General features: G+C 31.8%; 4 protein-coding genes across 6 annotated transcripts; 1 reads left to right on the top strand and 3 right to left on the bottom strand.

Annotated features, from left to right (window-relative positions):
* The first annotated feature begins 911 nt into the window (after positions 1-911).
* On the top strand, positions 912-5382 carry LOC103482533 (NADPH-dependent aldo-keto reductase, chloroplastic-like). The gene is made up of 6 exons (XM_008438742.3): positions 912-1034; positions 2093-2226; positions 2393-2568; positions 3606-3849; positions 4540-4719; positions 5070-5382. Exons 1-6 carry the CDS (start codon positions 1028-1030, stop codon positions 5295-5297), a joined length of 969 nt encoding a protein of 322 aa, XP_008436964.2. The 5' UTR covers positions 912-1027; the 3' UTR covers positions 5298-5382.
* An 872-nt stretch (positions 5383-6254) lies between these two features.
* On the bottom strand, positions 6255-10524 carry LOC103482541 (probable metal-nicotianamine transporter YSL5). Its single transcript, XM_008438753.3, has 6 exons — positions 9824-10524; positions 8873-9027; positions 8370-8467; positions 8148-8282; positions 7754-7943; positions 6255-7670 (listed from the first exon to the last, which is right to left on the bottom strand). The coding sequence occupies exons 1-6, from the start codon at positions 10227-10229 to the stop codon at positions 6573-6575; spliced, it is 2082 nt and encodes a 693-aa protein (XP_008436975.3). The 5' UTR covers positions 10230-10524; the 3' UTR covers positions 6255-6572.
* A 3191-nt stretch (positions 10525-13715) lies between these two features.
* Positions 13716-22028, bottom strand: LOC103482551 (uncharacterized). Its single transcript, XM_008438766.2, has 7 exons — positions 21855-22028; positions 20208-20324; positions 20061-20107; positions 16922-19939; positions 15281-15385; positions 14965-15127; positions 13716-14210 (listed from the first exon to the last, which is right to left on the bottom strand). Exons 2-7 carry the CDS (start codon positions 20316-20318, stop codon positions 14013-14015), a joined length of 3642 nt encoding a protein of 1213 aa, XP_008436988.2. The 5' UTR covers positions 20319-20324; positions 21855-22028; the 3' UTR covers positions 13716-14012.
* Positions 22029-23850: 1822 nt separating this feature from the next.
* Positions 23851-25812, bottom strand: LOC103482567 (DNA-directed RNA polymerases II, IV and V subunit 12). 3 transcript variants are annotated; one of them, XM_017047647.2, is made up of 4 exons: positions 25682-25812; positions 25473-25534; positions 25149-25241; positions 23851-24090 (listed from the first exon to the last, which is right to left on the bottom strand). In XM_017047647.2, the coding sequence occupies exons 2-4, from the start codon at positions 25510-25512 to the stop codon at positions 24068-24070; spliced, it is 156 nt and encodes a 51-aa protein (XP_016903136.1). In that variant the 5' UTR covers positions 25513-25534; positions 25682-25812; the 3' UTR covers positions 23851-24067. The 3 variants fall into 3 exon arrangements, with proteins under 3 accessions (XP_016903136.1, XP_050936150.1, XP_050936149.1); XM_051080193.1 differs by having other exon boundaries at positions 25678-25749; XM_051080192.1 differs by having other exon boundaries at positions 25627-25735.
* Between the last annotated feature and the right edge of the window lie 1048 nt (positions 25813-26860).

The following is a 26860-nucleotide window of genomic DNA, read 5'->3' as shown; positions in this document are numbered from 1 at the left end:
CATTAAACTTATAATAGTTGTAGAATAAAATGAATCCTCAAATTTGTACAACTATTAATATTTTTTTTGTAGTTATATAAGTTCAAGAGTTTAATTTTTACACTTGTATACGTTTGAAGACTTAATTTTTACAATTAAAAGTTTGAACGTATTACAATTACGACCCTATTTTTAAGGTGGTTTTTTTGCAAAATTTCTTGAACTACTTGGGGAAGAAAATGAACTTACCAAAAAAATAGTTTTAACTGATATATATCATGTTTTGACAACTATATTAGGAAATAAGAGGCTCGAATCCTCTATTTGTGTGGTATAAAAATGAACATTTTAAAAAATAGCAAAATATTGAAACTATTTATAAAATATAGCAAAATTTATCAAAATTTCTTTAGTCAGTTTAAGTTTTTTGCTATATTTAGTGAACATTTTTTATTATTATTTTTTATATCCATAACAATTCCATTATATTATGTTACGAGAAGGAAAGAAACTAGTAAACATTATGTTTTAATTCGCTATAGTTTTTACTATTAGACATTTATCATGTTTTATTCTTTGCTACGATATTTGTTATTTTTTTTATTAAACTAAAATAGTCTACACACTAAAACACATATTATCATAACCTAAACTAAAATAATTTACACTCCAAACACAAACTATTTTAATTAAATTATAATAACTCAAAGATTATATTAACTCACTCTTTTAAGATATTATTTAAAATATTTAGTTGGTAATTGATTACCTTTGTTATTATTATAAATGATAAGATTATAAAATTAAAATAAAAAATTGAAAGGTTATCTGAGTGATTAAAATATTCATATATGATTTTATATTAAGAAAGAGAGGGCAATTTCGTCCTTTAAATTGTCATCTTTGATAAGGAAATTTCGTCCTTTAAATTGTTATCTTTGATAAGGAAATTTCGTCCTTTAAATTGTCATCTTTCTCCAAACTTTTGTTGACGTAAGTGAGCGATTTTAGAAATTCTCTGTTTGATCTATAGAAGGCAACCCTTGTGATGGCCGGTACGTTTTCCTCTTTCTCATCTTCGTTTCATTCTTTCAATTGTCATCTATACTTACAATCAAATATCATATTTTCACATTATGACTATTAATTTAACTGTATGCTCTTTCTCCCTACTTTTTTCTTTTTTCTTGACTTTGTTACTTCATTTTAAAAAATTTAAATAAGTAATAAAAATGATACGCTAGATGCAGCCAAACTGGTAGGTAAAATAAAAATGTAGCGTAAAATATACCTTTAAATTAATGAGTTATGCTCTTGATAGGGGTGTTTAGATGACCTAACAACAAGACTACCTAATTCAAATTGGAAGGACTGGGTAGAGTTCAAGGTGCATTTATTGTTATTATTATATTTGTAGTGGAGGGTTTAGAGGCCATTGGTCACGTTTTAAAAATTAGCAAAAAGAAAAAAAAAAAAAAGCACAATGATTTTTAAATTATTAATTATAATAAATCAAGAGGTTGTTTAAAAAATAGAAAGTAATCGATGTTTACAAAAAAAAATAAAACAAAGTGACAAAATAAGAACAATTCTAAAATCGAAAAAAATTTATAAACCCATAATGAAAAATACAAAAAATACAGGATTTATTTTTTAAATTCTCTATACGATGTACACAGTCGTTTAGATTGACTAAACGATTTTTTGTTTTAAATTTGTCTACACGATCGTTTAGATTTGTCTACACGGTCGTTTATTTTTATCGTTTAGATTTGTCTACACGTTCATTTTTATGTACACGATCGTTTAGATTTGGCTACCTCAATGTAAATGATTTTTTTAGGATATTTTTATACACGATTGTTTAGATTTTGATACTTTTTGTACACGATCTTGAACAACCAAATAAAAGTTTGAAAAGAAAAGAAAAATAATGAAAGATGATGGAACAGACGTAAAGGGAAAAAAAGAAAAAAAAAAGGTGATAGAACAGATGATGAAGAAAGAAGAACGGTAGGACCAACGTGAAATATTTGAAAATATTAGGAAGAATGATGTTTTGTTAAATAATTGACAAACTATTTGGTGGTATAAATTTGAGAATTTGTTGTAGAGGAAAGTAGTGAAAGAGAAATTATGAGAAGGAAATTGAGTTACGGAGGAAGCATTCCTTTGCTTGGACTTGGAACCTTCACTTATCCTATCGATGGAGATTCAATGGAAGCTTCTATAATCAAGGCCATCAAGGTGTATTAAATATTAAATAAACACTTCTTCTTCTTCTTCTTCTTCTTCTTCGTCCTCTTCTTCCTCTTCGTCTTCTTCTTCTTCTTCTTCTTCTTGTTAATTAGCCAGCTTTATTAAATAATATTAGATGTATATATAGATGGCTAATTATGATAAGTAAATGCAGATTGGATATAGGCATTTGGATACTGCAAGTCTCTATGGTTCAGAAGAAGCAGTTGGAAAAGCTATAAAGAAAGCAATTGCAAATAAGATTGTGAAGAGAGAAGATATTTTTGTTACTACTAAACTATGGTGCAATGAGCACCATGATCCACTTTCTGCACTTAACAGCTCTTTAAAGTAAGTAAATTCATTTAAATTATTGCTACTTTTTTTTGTCCTTAAATTATGATCTATTATTAATTAGTAGGGTTGATTAGGTTTACTAATCATTAAGTTAATAAACATCTATTCCACATATCTATGCTTTAATTTGTAATTATCTACTTTCTATTAATAGTTTAAATAATATATTAAAGTCAATTTTTGAAAAAGGTCATTAAAAGTTTTTTTTTCCTCTTGGAAACTTGCTAAGAATTCAACTGAGTTTGATTTCTAGAATAAAAAATTCAAATGATCATAGGGCTTAGAATTAAATTATTGAATAAGAAAAAGGGGACAATGAGGAGTAACATTTTTTTAACTTTCATCTTAAAAATTAGAAAAATGTTTTATTGAAGAAAAAATAACCAAGGGATTTTTATTTAGTTAATTAAGTATTAATAGATTATAAAAATACCCAAAACCCCCATGTATAATGAATTAATTCCAAAAATACAATTTAAAAAAAAAAACATACCAACTCATGTTTTATTGTATTCAAGAAAAAGATTTTATCGAACTATAAATTAATTAAAATTTAACAATTTAAGTCCTTTTACTTTCACAATAATTTGAAATCCAACCTAAGTCTCTTCGTTTGCAAGTATTTATTAAAGTTGAAGTAAATAATATACACCATATATAAATTTGATAATTGTTTGAAAGAAAAAATAATGACTATTTATTCTAGAGTTGATAGTGTAATAGTGTATTAGGGTAGGTAATTATAATAGCTAACAATTTTAAGGATAACAATCAAGTGTATATAACAATCTTATGAAAGATCACAAATTTAGTAAAATCTAGTAAGTCCAATATAGTTTATCGAAAGTAACAAATTAAAATATTTACAATATGATCTATCAATAATTGACGTTGATAAGTTTAATTATATTTGTAATTTTTTTAAAAATGTTGTTATATATATATATATATATATATATATATATATTAATGTTTTATATAATGTTTTGAATCTAATTGTTATATTTGTAATAATTATTCTTATGTTGTAGGCGTCTTGGGTTGGAATACGTGGATAGTTACATGATCCATTGGCTAGTGAAACTAAAGCCATGGGCTTCCGATATGGTGCCCAAAGAAGACGAGTTCGATGAATTGGATCTTGAGACAACATGGAACCATATGGAGAAATGTGTGGACTTAGGGTTAACTAAGACCATTGGTGTCAGCAATTTCTCTTCTAAAAAGCTCTTACATTTGCTGGATTTTGCTTCTTTACCTCCCGCCGTTAATCAGGTACATTTATTTATTTATTTTTTAGTTTAACAAGATCTGTTTTTAACCTCTTTAAACCATTTAGTCGAGAGTACAGCTTTATTATTTAGTGTCAATTGAACTATGTTTATGTTAGGATAGCTCATTAACATATTAGTTAGTGGTTAGGAGATCCTAAGTATATGTGATGCTTTTTAACTTGGTCAATGGCTCATGTGATATAATATAGTCAAATTGTTGAAGGGTTAGGATATTGATTTTTCTGAATCAGGTCGCAATTCCAACCTTCTTTTGATTTGTTTACCATGTTAAGAATGCTAGTTGTAACTCTGTTTTTGAATTATGGGAACAAATTTTTCTTGATCGACTTTTAGATTTAAATATGTCTAATAATCTTCCTATTGTTTAGAAAGGGAAACATTGTTCCACTCGTTGTTATTGTATTAGCACTTTTTTAATATTTTGAGAATTTTCTTTACATCCTCAATACTAAGTATTATGTTGTAGATTTGAACATGGCTTAGTAAATAATGTACAAATTACCATTCTAATGATCGATGATATACATGCAATATCGTTTAGAAAATGCATATATTGCATGTCTTACCTATTCATATTTAGGATAAGAGTTGAGTAATTAATTACGAGGGTGAAAAATAAATTAAATTGAAAGTAATACAAATATAAATAATATTGCTTTTTTTTTTGTAGGTAGAAATGCACCTAATGTGGAGGCAAAGGAAGCTGAGAGAGGTTTGCTCTTCAAAAAATGTGCATGTGACTGCATATTCGCCTCTTGGGAGTCCATGGAATCCATATGGCCTAAAGAATTTGCTCCAACATCCCATTGTCCATTCCATTGCTTCCAAGCACGAAGCAACTCCAGCACAGGTTCAAACCGATTCTAAAATGGTTATAATCTTTTTTATTATTTTCAAAATCACTTTAAAATATTTTAAATTATTTAAAATCAAGAGAAAAAAAAACATTTTATACGGTCAATCGATGATAGACATCCATGAATATCTATTGCTAACCGACAACAACATTTCTAAAATTTTTGTCCGTTTAACACAATTACCTTGTGAAAAATATGTTTAAAAATGAAATGAAACGTTGAATATTACATCTCAAATGATGAAATTAAGATGTGTGTTCTGGAGTGATTTTAAATACAATAAAAGTGGTTTTAGAATGCAAAATTTAATCAAATAACTATCTATGTTTGAATTTGATTGAAGGTTGCACTAAGGTGGATATTATCAATGGGAGCAAGTGCAGTAGTGAAGAGTTTCAATGAAAGTAGATTAGAGGAAAACATGGCCTCTTTTGCTCTCAAATTGGATGAACAAGATTTGCAAGAAATTGACAAGTTGGAAGAAAAGAAGATGGCTACTGGTGAATTTCTGGTCAATGCTACAACAAGCCAATACAAAAACATTCAAGAATTGTGGGATGGTGAAATTTGATTTTTTATGTGGTTTTGTTTCCCCAAGCTCGAATTAGCTAATAAATTCATATCAAATTAGCTTGAAGGATGGTTTTTTTTTACAAGAGCTTAAAGTTTCTTTCTTTCTTTCTTTCTTTCTTTTTTTCTTTTGTTATATAGATCAAAATATTATGGGTTCAAACACGATATGATTTTCTTTTTTATGTCTTTCGTCTTCTGAGCCTTGTGATTGTCCTCAAGTCTTGGTTCTCCAAAAAAAGAAAAGTAAAGAAATAAATATAAACCAACTTGACCTCAAGTCTTTGATTAAAGGAGAACGTGGCCTACTTTTTCCCAAGATCTATAAATGGTACAACAAGCTTGCCTGAATAGAATAAATTATTGAGGAACTTTCGATAATGGGTGACTGACAATGTTTCATTATTGTACTTCATGAGTAAAATCATTATTGTACTTTAAATTTATATCCGGTAGTTAATAAGAGAAATACAAATAATAGAATTCATGTGACAATCTTGCTGAATAACTATTAATTTTTATCATTCTAATTATATTAGAAAGTTTAAGGAATAATCGAAAATAAATATCAAAATGGTAGTCAAATGTAGGAAAGCAAAGGACTACAATTTTAGAGCTAAATATTGAAAAAAACAATTAAGAAAAAAAATCAAAACAAGTCGGAGAGGGTCCAATATTTCATTTGTTTCGAACATTATTTCTTTGTCATTTGTTTAAAACATATCTCTTATCGCTTAAAAGTTGCAATATTTGAAAACTATACCTAGACAAAGAAATATTTGAAATGTCAAATGAAAATTGAAACCTAAAATATTGTGTATCGTTTTAAATAAAAAATTTAAGATCGCCATCACACCATCGCAGTAAGTCCAATTCTTTTATGGCATTTTAAAACATTTATATTTCAAGAGTGGTTCTAAAAGATAACGTCGATAAAACGATAGAACTAAATTTCACATGCACAAAATATAACCATTATTTTCACCATTCTATCTATCCTAAATACATATTACAACTATACCAAAGTTTGATTGTTGTCGAGTAAAAATTTAACTTTCCCTCTCTCAATATCTAAGAATCTTACACAATTTCCTGTTGTCATAGAACAGAATAAAAACCTGGCTCTCCTATGCCCTCAAGGAAACCAAAATAGAAGCCACTTCTACAACATACAGAAACCAAAAGAAGAGTGGCGTTGAGATAATTTAGCCCATAAATGTAATTAAAACTAGCACAAAGCTACAGATAAATTCAAAGAAGAATCAAAATTTCAGATCTATGATCCTAGGAACTTGTCTACTCTTGCGTTGGTTGACCTTGAAAGGAACTTCATGCAAATCGGTGCCTTCACTCCCGCCAAAGCCAAAATTGAATTAGGCAACGTCCATATCCCGTCTCCACATATCAAACCAGATGCTACGGCGGGACCAAACGCTTCGGCTTTGGTTCTGTTTAACTTCTGCCATACGAACAATATCAGACTTCCAAGGCTCATATCAATAGCAAAATATGGCCCTATATAGAATGGTATGGCCATTGCCATAGGTAAAGGAATGAACCTTGCCCACTTTTTTGGTATCAAGTCTTTAATCAAGTTGATCAAAATGGAGGTAGCGAAAAAGATATAACAAAGGGTAAGGCAATTCTTTGGTAGGCTTGAAGCACCTTCAACACCCAACACAGACATGTTGCGAAAGAGAACGGCATTAGGGGCGGGGTATTCACCAGTTGGAAGACCAAGATCATCAAATGCCTTGTAGAAGAGCCAAAAGACACAAGGGGAAATAATGCAGCCCATTGTTGTGCCTACTACTTGGCTGACAAACATGGAGCGAGGTGAAGCTAAAGTTAGATAGCCAGTCTTGAAATCCTGCGTAAGGTCTGAGGCTGTCGAGACGATATTCATCATTACCCCACAAGCCGATAGACCAGCAATAATTCCCCCACGCGAGGGCCCAGCCCATGCGCCGATTGTGAAAATGGCAAGCTTTCCGTAAGTGGATGCCAAAGACCAATCCGTGAGTCCACATCCATATGCATTACAGAAGGCCAAGACAGGAGCAAAGATGTAAATGACAAAGATATAATACCACTTTAGCTGGGGAAAGATGTGTGGAAGAGTGTTTATCGACACTACAGCTATTACAACATAGCCTCCAATGGCAAACCAGATTGGTATTTGGTCCTTGAGAAAAAGTTGTTTCCTTCGTGCATCATCATAAGATAACTCAGACCTTGATGAATTTTCCGTGGAGAAATCTTCAGTCTCTCTTCTACGTTGAAGTTGGTCAAACAAGCCGGAGAGGGTCCGAGTCAGTACTTTGAAGAAGTTGTATAAGCCATCACCAAGAATTATAGCTATTGCTATAAATACCTAAGATCAATGTCAAAATAAGTTCCCTTTTAAGTGGGAGTTTTTTTCTTAAAATAATGAGCTTGTTTGAGATGAAAGATTACCTTATAACCTTCAAGTCCACTTAGGTCATCTGACCTCAATTTCTCACTATACCATTGACCTTTTTTTTCTTCTATGAGAGGCCACATTATGCCCCAAGAGATAATTCCTCCAACAAGCACCGAAACATTTATTATGTGAGGGCAAATCATCCCTACTCCAATATATGTTGCTGAGAAGTCAAAGTAAAACCTACATAATTAACCAGAAGATCATAGTGAACCCACATGTTACAATGTCTTGAAATTGAAACGAAATGTTTTATTCTTGAAAACTCCAAGTCTTTGTGATTTGACGTAGAAGGTATATAAAAAAGATACAGCAAATCAAGTTCCATGAATCAGTTGAAGAATAAGACGGAAAAATCAAAGTGGAGGAATTAGATATATGTAATACTTGTTTGCATATGCTTTGAGCCCAAATGTTGGGAAATGTGAAAATCCACAACCATCTGCTGATGTAAAGAACCATTGAAAAAAGCCCCACAAGAAGCTCACAGAGAAAAACCTGCCAAGCAATCTCACCTGTTTCCTATAATATTATACAAAAAGAAAGTATATATTAGAAGGGCTTTCATTTGGATATCATTATAATTTATCATACATAACAACACATTACTTTGCTAGCGCAGCTCCTCGGGGAGTGTGGAAACTATTAATCAAATGAGCAGTAGCAGTACCACTTGGATAAGTTAATTTGAAGTCTATGATCATGATCTGCAATAAATCCCGAGTCAAAGTGATCAAAGATTCAAAATAATAATGAACATTATCAAGTCAACACATGTATTGCAACTTCAACTTATTAAATGGAGCATAAATTTCTGTTCTTTTCCTAGATTTTGAGTAGGATACATGTGGGGCATGGGAGTTTGAACCTCTGACTTTACAGAAAGAGCACTCATAGAAGCCCTAAATAAAGGTATTTGTGAATCTTGTGTGATATAATTGTCTCTGAAAGCTACTTCACCATGCATTACGTGGCAGTTGTTTGTATATCAATTATTCACATTGATATATGTTGCATTAAAATTTTCATAGCTTATTATGGGATAAAACCAACTCTGAAGCTTTAGATGTAATAAACTGAAAATATTTGCTACGAGCAAGATGACAGCATACCTTCCGCAAGGGTACAACTGAGAAGAGACCAAGAAAGCTAACAACAAATAAAAAACCAATCATCCATCCTAATGATGGATCTTTGAAATCTCTGCTGCCTGATGCTTTATGAGCAATCCGTTCACTCATTCCAAATAAGTAAGTTCCAAAACCTCCTGCCAATAGAAATAATCCAAAACAAAAAATTCAATTTAGCCCAACAGAAACCAGGAATTAGTTAAAGATTTGTCCATGGAATTCAATAATTTCCAATGATATGGAATAATAGTCTTCTGAGATTCTCCCACACAAGAAACAGTACTCAGTATTAAATAGAAGTTCACTTCTTGAAAGCTTAGTACGCAAATAGCCTTAGATCAAAGTAGTAATGAAGAACTTTCACAGGCTTCTGGGCAAATGAGTAAAGTTTTTCTTCAATTGAAAAATGGATGTCAGACTCCTCCTATCATGGTGATGGACCGGTCAAGGAAAAACTGCAGTCAAGTAGCTGAGCTTCCAAGGTATGGTCAAATGGACAATCTTGGTCCATAACTTTTATAATATGAATTGTATAAGACGACTTTCTGCTAATAACTTTTTCAAAGGAGATACAACCATATTTATATTGGAACAAAAGTTTTCTAATTGTATGTCAATGCAAGTTGCAGCTACTTCCATTAGAAAAAACTAATAACGAAAGCACGGCCACACGCACAAAAATAAACAGATATGTAAAGTTAATTACAAGCAACCAGCAATCATTCGTCCAAAAAAGATCAGGGCAATCACGATGATGCCACAGAACTGTTCACAGAAGTCCACAAAAATCAGCGCCAAGAACACACAACAAAACAACAAATCGACGAGCTGAAAGAAAAAACGATAACGAAAAATTGAAATCGAACTTATACTTCAGTCCAAATTAAGAATGAGAATCTTCAACCAGTTAAAGAAAATGATTAAGGAACAAACCGCTGAACGCGATGCCAGATGAGGCAACAACACAGGTTTGGATGACCGTGTTCTCCTGCCTGGTGAAAGGCTGCTTCAATAAACCTGATCTCTCCAAAAATTTCGTCCAGGACTTGACAAAGAAGAAACCTAATAGACCAGCAGAAACGTTGAGCGAAGGTATAATACCAGTGGTGAGATTGAGCTTCATTACAATGAAGCTGAACAAAATGCTCAGCCAAAAACTAACAAAAAAAGCCCTAAACGTCAGCTGTTTCCTCCATGAAGGTACTTCTTGGTCCTCAAAGAACTCCTCAATCGATAATACTCCACTTCTACTCCCAAATCTCTGCCTGTTCTTCTGATTTGGATCACGTTCAGAATCCAAACGCTTCACAGCACGATTATCAACACCTTCCTCCTCCATAATGTATTGATAAACGAGGACTAAGAGGTTAGAATGAGAAATGGAAAGTGAAATTTGTGATGAATTGAAGCAAAGAAGTGGAATTCATAGAAACCGCATAAAGATTGAGGATGTTGCTATCAATTGATGCGTGGATGAAAACTTGTTGAAGAGAAGACAAAAGAATAGCCAAAATTAGTCTCCGATTGACTTCGAAGTCGGCGATATGGAGAGGAGCCATGAGGTCCGACAGCGATAGGAGTTGCCAATGCCAACTTGGCCAATGGGAAATTTCCTCACTTTCACCATTCTTACTGACTTCCACCTTCTTGTTTCTTCCTAAAGTTATCATATCATTTAATGAAGTAATTAATTTAATCTGAAGACTAATTATACGTTAGGAAAAAGTTTGCTATTTTCAAATACATAATTTTCGGTATCGGTCGTTATTTCTTTTCTTTTTTTTCTATTTGTATAGTTGCATTTATAAATATCTTTAAAAGTTTTTTTATTTAAAATAAATTTTCAAAGATATATTTTTAAAAATATTTTCCAATTAGAAAAATTAATTGTCGAAGTAGTCTTGTGCTAATCTTACACTTTTAGTTTTTATATCTAAGAACATCTTTAAATTTAGTTTTTTTTTAATGTAATTGCGATGGATAACAATTTTATATGTGATAGACTCTCATCATAGAAATTGAATCCATGATGGCTAAGTAGTTAACTAGAAGGATGTCTCAAATGTTTACTTTGGTTGAATGGACGACTCATTAATTCAAATATAAGAGCTAAAAATATCAATAATTCTCATTATAAGATCAACAAGAATCATGAAGGCCGACTCCTAGTGGTTGTTATAGAAGTAAAGAAAACCATAAATATTGACTCTATAGACTTCATGAAGGACGACTGAAAGAGTCGATCATCAAAGAAAAATAATCCCTAACTATAGAGACCAACTCATAGGGATGACATTCATAAAGTTTGAGGAAACTAACTCTATGATGACAAAGATTATGTCCAAGTGTTAAACATTTTACATGTGTATGTGCCCAATAGTGAAAAAAATCTCATAATTCATAACACTGAACAATGGTTTGATTAACGATCTGAGAAGTTAACTAGTGAATGATTATTACGAAATATTTTCTCTATAACAAAGAGGGTTGCGACATTTGAGTTATTTTAAAAACACTCTGAATTTTCTTATCTCTAACTTTCTTCAAACTATTAATGACTCAATCGTTAGAGTGTTGGTGATCTTCTAACCGATAAAGATTTTTTTTTTCTTTTTTGTATTGTGCAAAGCAATTATTTGATTCCTAATCCTAATAATATTTTATCATATGAATGATTTGTCAAAGGGTGGTTGTTCGTCTATGTTTTTTAGTTTTATTTTTCTTTTAGAACAATTTGTATTATTATTATTATTATTATTATTATTATTATTATTATTATTATTATTATTTATTTATTTATTTATTTATTTGCTTTTAAAAATGAAGATTAGGTGGAGATATTTGGTTATATTTTTTTTAAAATTAATTTTACAAAAACAAGTAAGAGTTTGAGAGTGTTAGATGTCCTTAAAATTTATCTTTCATAATTCAGTATAATATGTTATCTAAATTTTATAAACTCTCACTAATAATACCTTTTAAAGGAAAAAAAATAATTTTGAATATATTAAAATTAGGAACTTTACCCCTCTAATTTTGATATAGTATTTGTACGTTCCATATTTTCCATTCCAAAAATGTAAAGAAAAATATTAACCATTTTCTCATTTAACAAATGACTAACTAATTCACTTCCCAAATATGTAACTGTTTCTTAATCTCAACGACAAACTAAACCACATAATTCAGGTAATAATTCAGGTAGAAAAGAAAATAAAATTTATGGTTATAACATTAAAGAGATACCAATGATAGTAATAGACCTAAAATTTAACCTCCTAAATTTTATACCAAAATATAGTAAATTCTGACACATAATTACTTTGATTAATTAAGGTATAGATGAGTTTAGATAGTACACGTGTTAACTCAAATAATCAAGTCGTTGTAAAATAAAAAAGAAAAAATAAAAAATCCAAGAGATTAAGACATAAAACAATTTTAAGAAAAATCAAAGGCGAGACATATTTAATTAAACACTCAACACATCGACAGATTCGACATGCGATCCACTTTGAAGTCGGAGGTTGTTTCATTGCGCGTCACATTGATACTTGTTTTAAAGAAGAGATGACATGTGGATCAATAATTGGGGATGGTTGAGTGTTGGCAATAATTAAATATAATCTGCTGAAAAATGGGAAGCCGGGCAAGTGAGTCCCCATATTGCTGTCATCCAATGGATCCTCTCCGCATCCTGATGTAACCAACCACGCTGTCAATGTTCTAGGAGACAATCCCATCATTTTTTTCTGATTAAATTCCACGTCGACCAAAACTATTCTCTTTGTTTCTCATATATAAAATAAATTAAAATCTTAGTGTAAAAACAAGCTAATGATAATTATTAATTAACATGATTTTTATCTTGAAAATGAAAGGTTTATGCAAGTGACGGATCCAGAAAAATTATTGAAGGTGCATTATAATAAATTACATACATAAAATCCGAATTTAGATTAAAAATAGGCTAACAAACAAATTAACCATTAAACTATCTACAAATATTAAAAATTAAAAAAATTTCTTTATATATATTATATAAAAACGATAAAGTTGAGAAAGGCTCGAGCCTCTAGATCTGTACTAAATCCGCCGGCGTGTTTATATAAAACTTTGAATTGACCTCATGACAAAAATCTAAAATAAGAAACAAGTTAGACGATCCATTTCCATAATTATGAATAATAAATGAAATCAAATCAAATTTGAACATAATAAACCGATCAAATAGGCCCATTGATTGCTTAATTTAGAATTAAACTATACTAAATTCAATATTCAATTATGAGTCAAAATCAAACTCCAATAATTGAAAAAAAAATCAAAGTAAAATGTTCAAATTTTTGCCTCGTACATGGTAAAAAGATGAAAATATAATAAAACAATTTCCACATGTGAATGTGAGAATTGGTTTATTTGCTCTACTATTGTTTAACTAGAAAATGTTCTTTTTTTTTTTAACCTATGAGATATCCAATGAGAAAAACAACGAATTTAACTTTCAACTATATTTATTAATCAGCATTAAATGGAAATTAAGAATAAATGGAAACAAATTTGTCGGCTAATTTTGGTATAGATGATCTAGCAGTGGATTAATTTTAGAACCAAACATTTAATGTAAAATAAATGATTGGATTAATACATATAGTAGAATCATTAAAAAAAAAAAAGTTAAAAGTCAATGGCTTCATTATGGAAATATCCATAGCATTAAACTTCAAATGGATTCATCATATATCTCTGTTTACATACGCTTTGCTTTGTCAGCAACTAAATATCTTTCTTGTGTTATCAACAGAAGCAATTTTGAGACTGAATATAAAAAAGAAAATGCTTACAGTCTCTAAAAATCAGGATGATTCATTTTTACATGAGAAGTAATTTGTGTACAAATCAATATATACAAATGAAAGTTTCACTGCCTGAAAGAGTAGGCATAGAAAGATAGAAAGGGAACAAAAAAGGAAAAAAAAAAACCATATGTAAATACATTACAGACTAAGATCAGCTCCTACTTGAGATTATGGTCCTAACCTAAACAAAATTCTCAAAAGTATTAACAAAAAGGAAAGAATTTCCTTGATAAGTTCTAAGCATGAAACCTCTGGTTACGTAACTAGAATCGCCGTGAGAGGAAGAACTCGTAATCTGGATGTGTGTTTCCGGAATTCAGATTTCCTTTCTTAACAACAGCTCTGGCCATGAGAGATGCAGTCTCTTCCAGGGTCCTCAGGCGCTCCTGGAGGACTCTAGGAGGATTTAAGTCGGAGGTAAACGTGGACGTACTTTCTCTAGGTTCGAACCAGCATTCATTCTGTTCATGTAATGTCACAAAGAGAACGTTTATGAAAGATACACATCATCCTTATGCAATGCAACAATTTTAGACACTTCGTAGGATGTGCAGAAGCAGTAATAGCAATTTATCGATGTAAAACAAAAATCACGCTTATGGTTGACCATTGAAACTTGATGGATTGACAAATATGCTGAATCTAAGGAGGTTTTCTTCGTCCCCCTTTGAAGAAGCTAGGCCTTTTCAACTCAAACATTTCCCTTTTCACTAGATTTGAGGAGGGAGAAAATCAATGACTTGTCTAGACATCTTGTAATCAACCACTTGCCATTATTAGTTATGTCAGGAAAGAGAAGCCCTAATCCAGCAATTCATTAAGTTGAATGGTAAAAACCCTAGGCATTTCCATCAATACATAATCAGCCCAAATAAGGTACTGATCAATTAACACAATTTATAAAGAGAGAAAAGGCAAATACAATCTTCACTTGTGGGCTTGAAATATTTGAAAGACCCAACAAGTGGAAATTAATTTTAATTGGGGAGGAAACGACAATGCAGGGGCTTGAACACAGAACCTCCCTGGACTACCTGCTCTGATACCATATTAAACTACCAATTCACCCAAAAACTTAAGCTGGTGGTTGAAGGCAAATTTTAATTATATATCACCAACATTTCCTTTACCAGTATCTAAACAAAATGCACAGCCATTCAAAACGTTAAAGTCTGTTGAAAATGGAATTAAAAGCAGTAATTAGAAAAACTTTACCTGTGCATTGTAGCTTTGAAGACCCACGACTGGACAGACTAAGCAAGAATTTGTATCTTGGGAAGTTCTAGAAACAAAATGTCCTAGCGAATGGTAAGTCAAAAATGCAGCTCGAAGGTTGCCATCCGGTATCCTATAAATGGGATACCATGCCACCGAATACCTGAAATGCCAAAAACAATTAAATCACTTTTTTTGTCTTTAGAGGTGCTGTGCAAATGACATACATATGTAATGGAATTTGGTCATATATGATTTAGTTCTAGTAGACTATAGAACTAATGCAAACTCTTGTAAAATGTTTGTCACAACCAACCATGATCCAGCATGCAGATCATCCAAAGTAATGGAATTGAGCATAGTCGGATCACCATATATTTTTCCTTGCAGGCATCCATCTCCCTCGACTAGCTGATGTATCCTGATTAAACAACAGAACTGAGATCAATTTCAAAGCAGTTTTCAATTAGCAATAAAAAATGATGTGTAAAGCCTTGTCAAAGCTTTCTAAGATAACCAACATATCGAGCAATTTGTTGATCCTTGTATTCAGTAACTACAATGCAGAATTTGAAATGCAAGCATTCCCTAAAACCAGCATAATATCAAAAAGCTATTGATTAAGGAGAAAAGGCAATCACAGGATCGTGAATAAAAACATAAATAGCTGCCAGTGCCCAACCGAAGTTCATAATGACTAGAAAATGTTTTCTCATAAATTTCACAAGAGTCTGATCGGTTGTTAAATTTTGAAGATTTTGTACTGAAATGTTTGTGGTGTTAAGAAGGAAGGGGCATTGTCAACCATTTTTTTCCTTCAACAGTCAAACTCTGTGAGGTTGACAAGAGGACTATATATATACTTTCAGTGTTTTAGAGATATGTTACAGAGTTCATTTAGTTGATAATAAGGGTAGATGGAGAAGTTATAAGTGGTTATTATATCATGTTTACTAATGCCAGAAGATCATTTACGAAGCACAAAGGATTCAGTGAAGCCAAAGGTATTTGTTTTCAACAAGAAAATTTAGAGAAGGGAATGAGGAAATTTCTTCTAGGGAAAACTGCTATCTAGGCAACACTAATAAGAGATGAATAAACCATTGTTGGAACAAGTCCGAGGCAGGGTGAAACCTCCAATTTAGACTATACTAGACAGAGCAAGATTTAATAAGAGAAAATAAGCTCATAGCTAGAAATTTTGGAGACTTGTTAGCTGAGTGGCTAAGTCCTCAAGGTAATTCTGTGTTTTGAAGATTGGATACTTTGGGTAAATCTAGTAAATTCAATACTAATTGCCTACTTGGTACTTCGGCCAACTTCTAAAGTGGTTGTGTGTCAAATCATCAAACCCAACTATCATGACAAGAAATTTTCCAAAAACAAAATTTTCCATTGAAGTTTGCACTCCAATTCTTAAACCTAGAACCTAAGCTATAAACCCATCTAAAGTCCTGACCCCGACCAAATGATTCCTCGGGGGCTGTCATTTATTCATCTTTTCCAAATAAAGTTCAAAAGTTGGGTTTGAGCTAGCATTTACCGGATGATACGTTTGCTGGATTGCCACAACTACTTTGTGGTATACATTACAAGAGAAAGCAAAGATTTCCTTGTCTTGTGCAATAAATGGTACTCTTTAAAAGATTTTCTACGAAGACATTAAAGGATGTTTAGGAGAAAAGTAGGTTTTACTGTTTTAGGAAGAAAACCGAGATGATACTAATTTGTTATATTTAGTATCCTATACCTTGCTCCCCACACACACATAGGAAAAGCAAAAGGAAAAAAATTTGGACATCATCTCTCCCACTTGTAGTTTCCTATAAGTTTGTCTGATGAAAAATAATAACTATAGTAATAATAAGTTGAGGTATGATAAGAAAAGATCCGAGTTCGAAAATATATAAGTAACAAATCACACTAGTAATTTCCAAAAAAGAGTAGGAGCAATTACTTATCAAATAATGGCCTTCTCAGTTGAGGTTGTTCCCCTTCAAAATATTCAAAAATAAGTTCTGATTCTCCAGATAACTGTAGGCTCGCTGATTGTTTTGAAGATTTCCTCTTTTCAGAAGCTAAATCTTGCTCTGAACTATGAAATCGATTACAAACCCGCAGAACGCTTGTATCATCAGTACTGGGCTCAGGAAAAAGGAGTGAAAATATTGGAAGATGACAAGTAGAGGGCTCCTTCACTTTTATATCACTTACACATGAATCAAATCCCAAAGGACCAGTAGTTGTTCCCACATGAGTTTTACGGCTTTTAAATAGTTGAATAGCAGAAAGAAATGGAACAAAATATGCACGGAATGCAGAGTTAACCACCCCAAATCCATTTGAATTTTCATGACTCTTGGCTTTTATTTCTAAGCCATAGCTGCCATGTTTTTCATACCATTGCCACAGGCAAGCCAAAGAAATGTTTGTAGTCTCATTGCTACATGGTATCACATCACCTGGCAGATTTCTTGGGCAAATTTCACTGCTTCTTAACTTGGGTCTCTGGTCGATAACAGGGGAGGATAAATGAAGGAATCTTTCGAACTCTGCAATTGGACAACCAGTTTCCATTTGAATAGCTTCAGATGCCAATTGCGCCTTACATGCATTATTAACTGCTTGTTCCATTCTAGACACATCTTCACATGAGGATTTGCAATTAAAATGTTCATCCACATCGAACTCACACTTTTGATTCTGTAGTGTGGTTGTATCAAAGCCATAAATCTTCTGCACCTCACATTCATGTTCTAAAGAACCATGATCCCTATCTCTATAATGCTGGATCCCCTCAAGTACATCAGAAACAGGATTTAATAAGCTGCAATTGACTCTTTCTTTAATTGATTTTTCCGAAGTGCCAAACTCAGCAGGCTGCGTATTTGCATCTCTCAGAGATGAAAAATCAGGTCTGGCCAAGGTGGTCGATCTAGAACCTTCTGCTCCACTTGGCAACCAGTTCTGAAGAGGTGATCTAGATTGGGTTTCATGCTTGCTGCGTTCAGCCAGGGAACTTCCTTTTGTTGCTTGAAAGAAAAGATGAGGAAGGTAAACAGGAGACTTAACCTCTACTGTATTTGACAGATTTGAGGAGTTGCATGACTTTGGCAATGAGCTAGAGTCGTTCTCTACTTTTTGAAAGAAAAGATGAGGAAGGTAAACAGGAGACTTAACCTCTACTGGATTTGAAAGATTCGAGGAGTTGCATGACTTTGGTAATGAGCTAGAGTCGTTCTCTACTTTTTGAAAGAAAAGATGAGGAAGGTAAACAGGAGACTTAACCTCTACTGGATTTGACTGATTTGAGGAGTTGCATGACTTTGGCAATGAGCTAGAGTCGTTCTCTACTTTTTGACTGCTCAAACCATCGTAGATAAGTTTGTTTGAGAACAATTCATCTGGATGGACTTGTTTACCTTCAACTGCTTCAGAATTCATGCATTTATCAGTAGTATCATTTTGAAAACGAGATCTTGGATTGCCACTTGATCTTCTTATGTCAAAGCCCATAGATCGAATATCCAACCTTTCATTTGGTGGTTTGTGAACCATTGAACTTGTATTACTACCACAACTATTCCTTGTAGGACGATAGATCTTCTCTTGTCCTGAAGTATTTTTTCTTTTCAACCTCCTGGAACATTTTTCTTTCAGCTGTTTTCTGTTCCCTGTTTTTTTATCCTTGACCTTTGGCATTTGCACACCAGCAACAGGATTACAAATGCCTTTAAACTGTTTGCTGATAGGACTAACTTGGTCCAACTGTTCAGAACATCCACCACTATTGCTTCTTTGAACCTTTTGCCAGACAGTATGTCTGTTTTCCTTCCCCGTACGTCTTTGTGAACTCCCCAAACCACCATATCTATTCATCCTTGAACTCCCGGTCAATTTTTTATTTTGTTTAGTTTTCTTTCCAGGTAAAACTGAACAAGTTTCACTAACAGTACATCCCTGAATACCTTTCTCCACTTCAGTGTTCAAATGTACTTCATCTCTTGCTGAGTTCTGAGAACAGTTCTCTCTATAAGGTGAACTTCGTTCTTCCAACAGATCAACTCCAAAACCTTTCTTTTCATTTAATTTTAAGTTCAAATCATCACAGTTACTGTTTAAACTAACCCACTTAGAATCACAGGAGTTATTATCCAAAGAATCCGTAGAGCAAAAATCATTGCAGCTGCCAGCCAATAAACTCTCTCTTGAATTTAGTCCCACATCGACATGGAAACAACCAGGTGCGTTGGTTAGGGCCTGGTTTTCAGATCCACAAACTTTATGATACCCACTAAAATTCTTTATTGCAGAAGATGAAACCTTAGATGAATGCCCGTCAACAATTTCAGATGATACTGAATCCACGGTTCCAAGTGGCTGAATCTCAGAATCTCGTTCAAAATCTGGCAGAAAAGTTTCTGGTGCAATCGAGCATAAAACAGTTCTATTTCTAAAATCTGAATCATTACTGCCACATGCTTCAGACAAAAAACTTGCACGGGCAGAATCCTGGAGTGATACTTCTGTTTCAGCAGAGACAAACTCAGAAGATATCTTCTTATATTCTAGTTCTTTCTTTTTTGCCTTCTTTCTCGGATTTTTCTTCCCATATCTCTGCATTTTAGCTCCATCAATGGGAATGTCAGAGGTTGCAATAGAGTCACTTGACATCAAAGCAGAGGCGGAGCATGAACTTGTACAAAGGAGCTTGCCAGAGGATTTATTTGGTGACTTAATTGCTTTACTATCCAGTAACTTTTTATTGGACTCCAGCAAGCTTCTACATCTGAGTGAATTAAATGAATATGTACCATTGGAGGCAGAGCCTTTCTGCACCAATTTTCTCCCAGCTGTAAACTGATTCATTTGAGGCAGGCAGCTCACGTTCAAGCTATCTAAGTATTGTGGAGGAAGTGCAACAATTCTCCATAGTCCATCAGATTCGAGTGTAAGAAACCTAATGACGGCACATCTGAAAAAAGGAAACCAGGTAAAGAAATTAGGTAAAGAAATAATAATCAATAATTTCTTCTCGTTGAAATAAAGAGACAGAACAAAGCCATAGCTCAACAATTGTATGACTAAAACATTACCTGTAATCAAAAAAATTCCTCCATGCAAAAGAAGAAACTTCAAAATCCTGAAAGAAATGAAAGATAATGTTTAAATATAATATGCAAACACAATTTTATTCAAACCAAACCAAAATCAAATAGAATAAAATTTTCTTAATTATGTACCTTACTTATTCCCCTGGAACAACTGTTTTTCTCGAGTCTCAAATCTAACGACTCCTTTCCTTTGTCTAAAACTTTCTGAAAATCACTACTTCTTACAAGAGCACACTGCATTGTTTTCTGTCAGTCATCAACATGGTTCAAACGATAAGAATTCTAGTGGTATATTTCCAAGGGCAACCGGTAAGGTTGTTAACAAAGTAAGGTTCAAAACTCCAGAAAAGGAATAATGGAATATGTATTGAGAGCCTGAAATAATAAACTGATTTTTATTTTGACATTATGGCACATAAGTACAATACACCCACAAATAGATATGAAGTTTAAAAAAAAAAAGAAACCTGAAGAAATATTTTCTTAAATTTTCGTCAAAGTTTTCATGTTGTCTTAAAGACAATGCTTTGACATGATGTCATTCATTAGATCCAAACAATACTAATAAATGTAATATCAACAAATCATTAAAATATGAGAATCAAAATCTAATTTGGGATGGTGCCAAAAGAAAAAGATGAAAGAAAGATTGGCTTAAAATAAGGACAACTTCCTTATTGAGTAAAAGTAAATTAAAAAAAAAAAATTGAGACAACAAGAATCTTTGTTAAATAATAGTTCAGGATATCTAATCCAATTGAAATGGGTGTCATCTTTTGACTACAACCATAATATCCACTCGTTGAATAATTTTGCTCATGACTTGCCTCAACAATTCTTGGGGAGGCTTTGCCCACCCAAAGTTAGCTTCCAACAAAATTAAACCCTTGAAGTTGATCATGATACCATGAAATTAGAACCTTAAATAAAACAATTCTTATGTGACCACCAAATACATGCAGGCAGATTCTAGCAAAACAAACAGCGCTAATGTAGAAAAATCAGAAATCTCAGACTTATTGAAGGAAGAAACAAACAGAGTTTTGATGAAGAGAATATTAAAGCCATTTTTCTCCAGGAGAATGTTGTTTATTAAAACAAACGAATAGCCAGAAACCCAAAGAATAGACATAAGGTACATGCATTAAGAGAGAAAACCCAGATATAAAAAACAACCTTTTCCTGAAATGGTTTCCCCATTCAATACAACAAAAAGCTGTAGCACACAAAACTTACCAATCAAAAGAAACTCGTTCAACAACCTAAACTTCAATGAAACATTATGGAACCAAGATGAAGAAAAAGAAGAACATATACACGGTACGGCTCCTTTGAAATTAATCACCCAATTAGAACCATTGAGGAAGGCTAGTACTAAATTTGACTAGACCCACAAATATCAAAGAAAAATTGAAAAATCTCAATTTAAGAACTATACCAATTTAGACACAATCTTCACCCAAATATAGCCACAAGATTCAGATTACAGGGTAACATACAAAATCTACAATAATCAACTATTTGCCAAAATTAGAAACGTTTCCTACCCTGTCATCTCTAACTCAAAATAGAGAAACAAAGTGTAACAGATTAAGATAGAATAGATTATATATTGACTCTTTTAGGGAAAAAAGCATACAACGACTTCTAGTTACTTTTCTATAAAAGGAGCGCGAAAATTGGATAATCAAGCCATTTCACTACACACAAATCAGAGCTGGCGAATTGAAAGTAAGTGAGTGATCGATTAGCTAAGAGAAGTAGAAGGAAACTGACCCATTTCCATTGGCGGGAGAGAATCGAAGGAATTACAAGATGAAAGCCTGTCCTTCAAGTGGATAATAGCGTTTATCTTTTTCTTTCCATCGGAATTTTGCTAGTGGCTTGCTTAAAAGGAGCTGCGGCTGATAGAAGTAAGTATATTTTGGTTTGTATTTGATGATTGAGCTTCTTCATTTTATCACAGTCACTCTCCATTAAGTAAATACTTCGTATTGTACTTTATATTGAAATTTTATTTTAAATGTCAAAACATTCGAAAATATTTGTTATAAATATGATAAAATATTCCAATAATATATTTTGACTTCAATTTGAAATGAAAACTGATTTAGTTTCAATGTTCCAAGATGTTCCTTTTTTTTTTTTTTTTAAGTTTGGAATATATATTTGTTTTAGATTTTTATTTTCAAATGATATAATTTTACCCATTTAAGTTTTGTTTCGGTTCTTAGATTTCAACATTTACATCTTAATTTCAATTTTTTATTAAATGCTCATATTTCGCCAGTGACCATATTGATCAATTTAAAATACTTTATTGGTGACGAAAATGTAGTAAAACTTGATTAAAAAAAAAGTTTAATTAATTAATAGATATTAATATCAAATACCAAAAAATAGGTATTTGGTGAAAATTTGAGATAAATCTTGAAAATATAAGGACTAAATTGAATAGAACTCAAATCTCATTAGGTAAATTATATCATTTTGAAATTTGAAGACTAAAATGAAATAAAAACGAGAGGACGGTAAAGACATGAGCTCATTCGGTTATGTGTAAAAACTGACCCATAAGGTCAGCCATTAAGTCATGATCATTAAATATGTAGACCGACCCTAAAGCTCATGATACATAAAGTATTTAGGAATGTTCATAGAGCTTGAAGAAATGTTGTACTTTAGTAAAATAAATTTAACGATTCACACTAGTTAGTGACAATTTGATTAATTATTCAAGAAGTTAATTATCAAATAATTGTTATGAAAAATATAATTATGGGACTCATAAAATTTGAGGTATGCTAAAATAAAACTCTATCTTCTACACTTTCTAAATGACTACTGATTTGAGTTTGTGGTGGTAAAATACCACATCGGTTTCTTTATTTTACAAGACATTTATTTGATTATCTTCCGAAAAAAATTACAAACTCAAAGTTTATACCAAATTTCGATATCAAAACATTAAATTTAAATTATAACAAAACCAATACTACTTAGAAAATTTAACATATTTATTAAAATTCCATAAATTTTAGATATTTGATACAATATTGAAATTTGGTTTTTTAATCATTAACTTACCTTTGTCGCAAGGAGAAATTCCTATATACAATAGCAAACAAACTCGGACTCATGCTTTTTTTGTTTACTATTTTGTTGAAAGGTGTGGAAATGATGATTTTGACAATTAGAACGATAACTTTGGAATATGATGGACGTCTCTAAATAATTCACTATTTAAGAAAAACAATTTATAAAAAAAAGTATATTTATTATAAATTTAAGTTTATTATTATTTGGTGAAAGTTTTAAAATAATAAGGAAAAGGATTAAGCTTATTGAATTTAAAGAAGAAAAAAAAAGGAATTGATTGCTCTAGATTGCACCATATTAAAAGGTTCTAAAAATTTAAAGAAAAATATGCTTAAAATTAAAGCATCATCAATATATCATAAAAATTTTCAATTAAAAATCTAAAGACATCCTTGTATTTAGGAGGTGTTCAAACTCTTGAACCAATTTAAATAATTTTTTTCGTATGTTTTTCACTGTGAAAAAGAAATTTAATAATAAGAAAAGAGAAACCTACTCCACACTATGCTAAGAGGGAGGGATTCCAGATAGAACAGGAAGAAAGGGACTGATTTTCTGTATGTGTTTTATCATTTTTCATGGCAAAATCCAGAGGCGCAGAGAAAAACAAGTACAATATCAGTTGGAATATGAATCAAATGCTGATATGGAAATGCAAAACTGAACCATCCAGTCTATCAAGTGATAAACCATTCATTCATATTATCAGTTGGATATGGAGTTAGCACAAGAGGATAATGAAATTTGAAACGAAAAATATTTAAGCAGCATTATCAACATGTTTTGTACTACAGCAAGTCCTTAGTCCATATCGAGTATCGTTTTTGTTTTCCTAAAAGAAACTTACAAAATATACATGATATTAGAAGCCCATCGCAAGAATAAGCATTTCAGCGGGCCTCGTACTGAACAACTGCAGTAATAGGCAAGAATTGGATTAGAGTTCAAATTTGGAAAGAAACAAATAAATATCAAGGACACAGAAAGTAATGCAAATTGACCCATACAACAAAAACATTGAAAAAACTAAACTACAAGAATAGACTCTAACATCCATAAAGAGAGAATCTAAATTTGATCTCAAGACTTGTAGTAAGAGAGCATTCCAAGTCATAAACGATCACAAGGATACCCCAAGAAACAAATTTTCCAGTCAATTGTCGCCATAGGTCAAGTATAATAGATTCTGCTGAATTACATCATGTTGTGACAGTATATTGCCCAAACTACAACCATCCTGCCAATCAACAGTTGGATATATGTGCAAGCTCTAAACTTCAAAACAAACTAAGTCAATAAAATAGTTGTTTTAGATTACCCATTACTCGAATCTTTAAATGAACTAAAAGAAGGTAAATAAGATTTGACCGGGAAGAAAACAGCATTGAGCATGGTTGTTATAGAGTGATAAAATGATTTTAAAACAGAAAAAAAGTAGAGAAAACATAGCCGATCATTCAACTCATGTGAAGTAGTGAAGTGGATATAGTGTTCTCGACACACGAAAATGATTTTGATAGAGTTAAAGTCACTTTTGGTGAGCTCAAGAGCGCTCCAAAACAAGTCTTTATAGTTCAAAATCAATTTACCTTTCGATTTAATTCTTTTAAATGTGACTTTCATACAGTCAAATTGATTTTGGTTGAGCAAAACATGTTTTGGAGTGATCTTCGAAGATGATAAAACGATGATAACCATTTTAAAACCTCCCAACCATGCCTAGATGCAAAACCAACCAAAGCCACCAGTCGCAGAGTTTGACCCACACGTGTTACACTTCTTCAATATCTACTCATACCAAATAGCTAATCTATGTTTCTTGTTCCATATAAAATTTATAATCAATCGTAACTTATTGGATGAGATTCAAAATTCCAAACATCTTTAACAGAAAGTTCATATTTACAGACGACATATTCATGTTCAAAACAATAATAATAACAACAAACAAAATCAGAAGAAATATCTTACTGCGACGGGTGCGCTTCTTGTAGAGAATACGATAACCACACTCCCGGCACTGTATAACATCACCCTGCTTCAGAGTGTTCTCCATTCCACAATCTACACAAATTTTACATCTCTCAATTCCCAAACATAGTCGTAAAGGAGTACATTTAGAGCAAGTATTCTAAATGTAGACTCAAACCAAGAAACTTTTAAATTCCCACAGTCTTAATTAATCAAAGTAACTTAACACGTGTTAAAAGATGCATCCGATAACATAACGAAAGAACCTAAATAATCAACGGGAGATATTCAATCCCGAAATCAGTAAACACCCAACAGTTATACCTCCACAGATGTAGCTGACTGGTTCGGGTTGAGGATCCATGAGTGAAACTTCAAAAATCTTCCTGCAAACCAATTATTGCTCACACAAGTAAGAAACAACCATCAACGGAATAATGAGAATAAGGAAAAGTGGTGGTGAGGATGTGCCGCCGACCGGCGACCGCGACGGCGGAAGGATAAGAGAGAAGAAACAATCGGCGCGAACCTACCGCTGCGAGGGCGATGCGAGAGCAGAGAAAGAAATCAAAGTCGCGTAGGGCTTGACTATAATGATCGGTGATGGAAAAATCAAACAAAAATAAAAGGGAGGAGAGCGCGTAGTAAGGTTTTCCCCCTTTTTTTTATATATATATATTTTAAATTCTCATATTAATTTTAGTCAAATAATTTAGAAAATATAAATTAATTTAATTTCATGAAATTAATTTTTACTAAAATTGATTAAATAAGTAACAATTTTCCTACAATATGTGAATGTGTTTTCACAAAAGCTTTACTGAAAAATACATGCAATAATAAGCCGTTGGAGTATCCTACTTCACACATTAATTCAGTATTTTTAAAAAATAAAAATTAGATATATTAAAGGATGTCAAATCATGTTCATCTACGCATACTTTCGCATATTTAGAAGTTTGATCTTTATCAAACTTATTAAGTATGGAAAATTTAAACATGTGACCTTTTGGTTCTAAGTACACATGAGTACGTACAAATATCGATTGAGTCAAACTTTTGTTGGCATAACTTTGATATCAACATCAGGGATTGATTGATGTCTCTAGTATAGCTAAAAAACAATCCTTAAATATAAAAATAAAAAATAAAATATCATTTATTTAAATATAATATAATTAGTAGGCTTATTTTGGGTGTTTAAAAAATATAAGGCAAATGTAAATCTATAAAGGTTACATCAATTTAAACGATTTATTAATAAATATATCAATTTAGTTTCTAAACTTCCATTAATATATCAATTTAAATCTTATACTTCAATTTAAACTCGCAACTTTTATAAATATATAAAAAAAATTCCTCTAAATCCTCAATTGTAATTTTTAGAAAAATATGGATTTAATCATAAAGATAATATATTTTCTCTTCTTTTTAGACTAAATATAAAACTATTTTTAAATATATTAAAACGAAACAAATACTTATCAAATATAATAATAGTAAAAACTAAAATATTTATAAATTACAGCAAATATAAACTTTGCATTCAATTTCATATCAGTTTATGGAATATGAAATTTTAACGGTTAAATTTATCATTTTCAACGTTTGTTCATTATCTTGTTTTATTATATTTGTAAGAAAAAAAAAATTGATAGTTTGTCTCACTCGATGTGTTAAGGTCAAAATAACTAATCAATTAATTTATC

This window comes from Cucumis melo, chromosome 12 (genome assembly GCF_025177605.1).
Source record: "Cucumis melo cultivar AY chromosome 12, USDA_Cmelo_AY_1.0, whole genome shotgun sequence".
Lineage (NCBI taxonomy): Eukaryota > Viridiplantae > Streptophyta > Magnoliopsida > Cucurbitales > Cucurbitaceae > Cucumis > Cucumis melo.
Note: the sequence above shows the minus strand (reverse complement) of the source record. Positions and strands in the feature narration are given on the sequence as shown.

Coding starts and splice junctions, on each gene's coding strand:
- LOC103482533 (XM_008438742.3), top strand. Junction 2,227..2,392: donor CTATAATCAAGGCCATCAAG/GTGTATTAAATA, acceptor AAGTAAATGCAG/ATTGGATATAGGCATTTGGA. Junction 3,850..4,539: donor TACCTCCCGCCGTTAATCAG/GTACATTTATTT, acceptor TTTTTTTTGTAG/GTAGAAATGCACCTAATGTG.
- LOC103482541 (XM_008438753.3), bottom strand. CDS start 10,229: ATGGAGGAGGAAGGTGTTGATAATCGTGCTGTGAAGCGTTTGGATTCT. Junction 8,283..8,369: donor CGAGGAGCTGCGCTAGCAAA/GTAATGTGTTGT, acceptor ATAATATTATAG/GAAACAGGTGAGATTGCTTG. Junction 7,944..8,147: donor CTCAAAGCATATGCAAACAA/GTATTACATATA, acceptor TTAATTATGTAG/GTTTTACTTTGACTTCTCAG.
- LOC103482551 (XM_008438766.2), bottom strand. CDS start 20,318: ATGCAGTGTGCTCTTGTAAGAAGTAGTGATTTTCAGAAAGTTTTAGAC. Junction 20,108..20,207: donor GTTCCAGGGGAATAAGTAAG/GTACATAATTAA, acceptor CATTTCTTTCAG/GATTTTGAAGTTTCTTCTTT. Junction 15,386..16,921: donor AGAAGGCCATTATTTGATAA/GTAATTGCTCCT, acceptor TTGTTTAATCAG/GATACATCAGCTAGTCGAGG.
- LOC103482567 (XM_017047647.2), bottom strand. CDS start 25,512: ATGGATCCTCAACCCGAACCAGTCAGCTACATCTGTGGAG. Junction 25,242..25,472: donor AGTCAGCTACATCTGTGGAG/GTATAACTGTTG, acceptor AAATTTGTGTAG/ATTGTGGAATGGAGAACACT. Junction 24,091..25,148: donor CAAGAAGCGCACCCGTCGCA/GTAAGATATTTC, acceptor CTATTACTGCAG/TTGTTCAGTACGAGGCCCGC.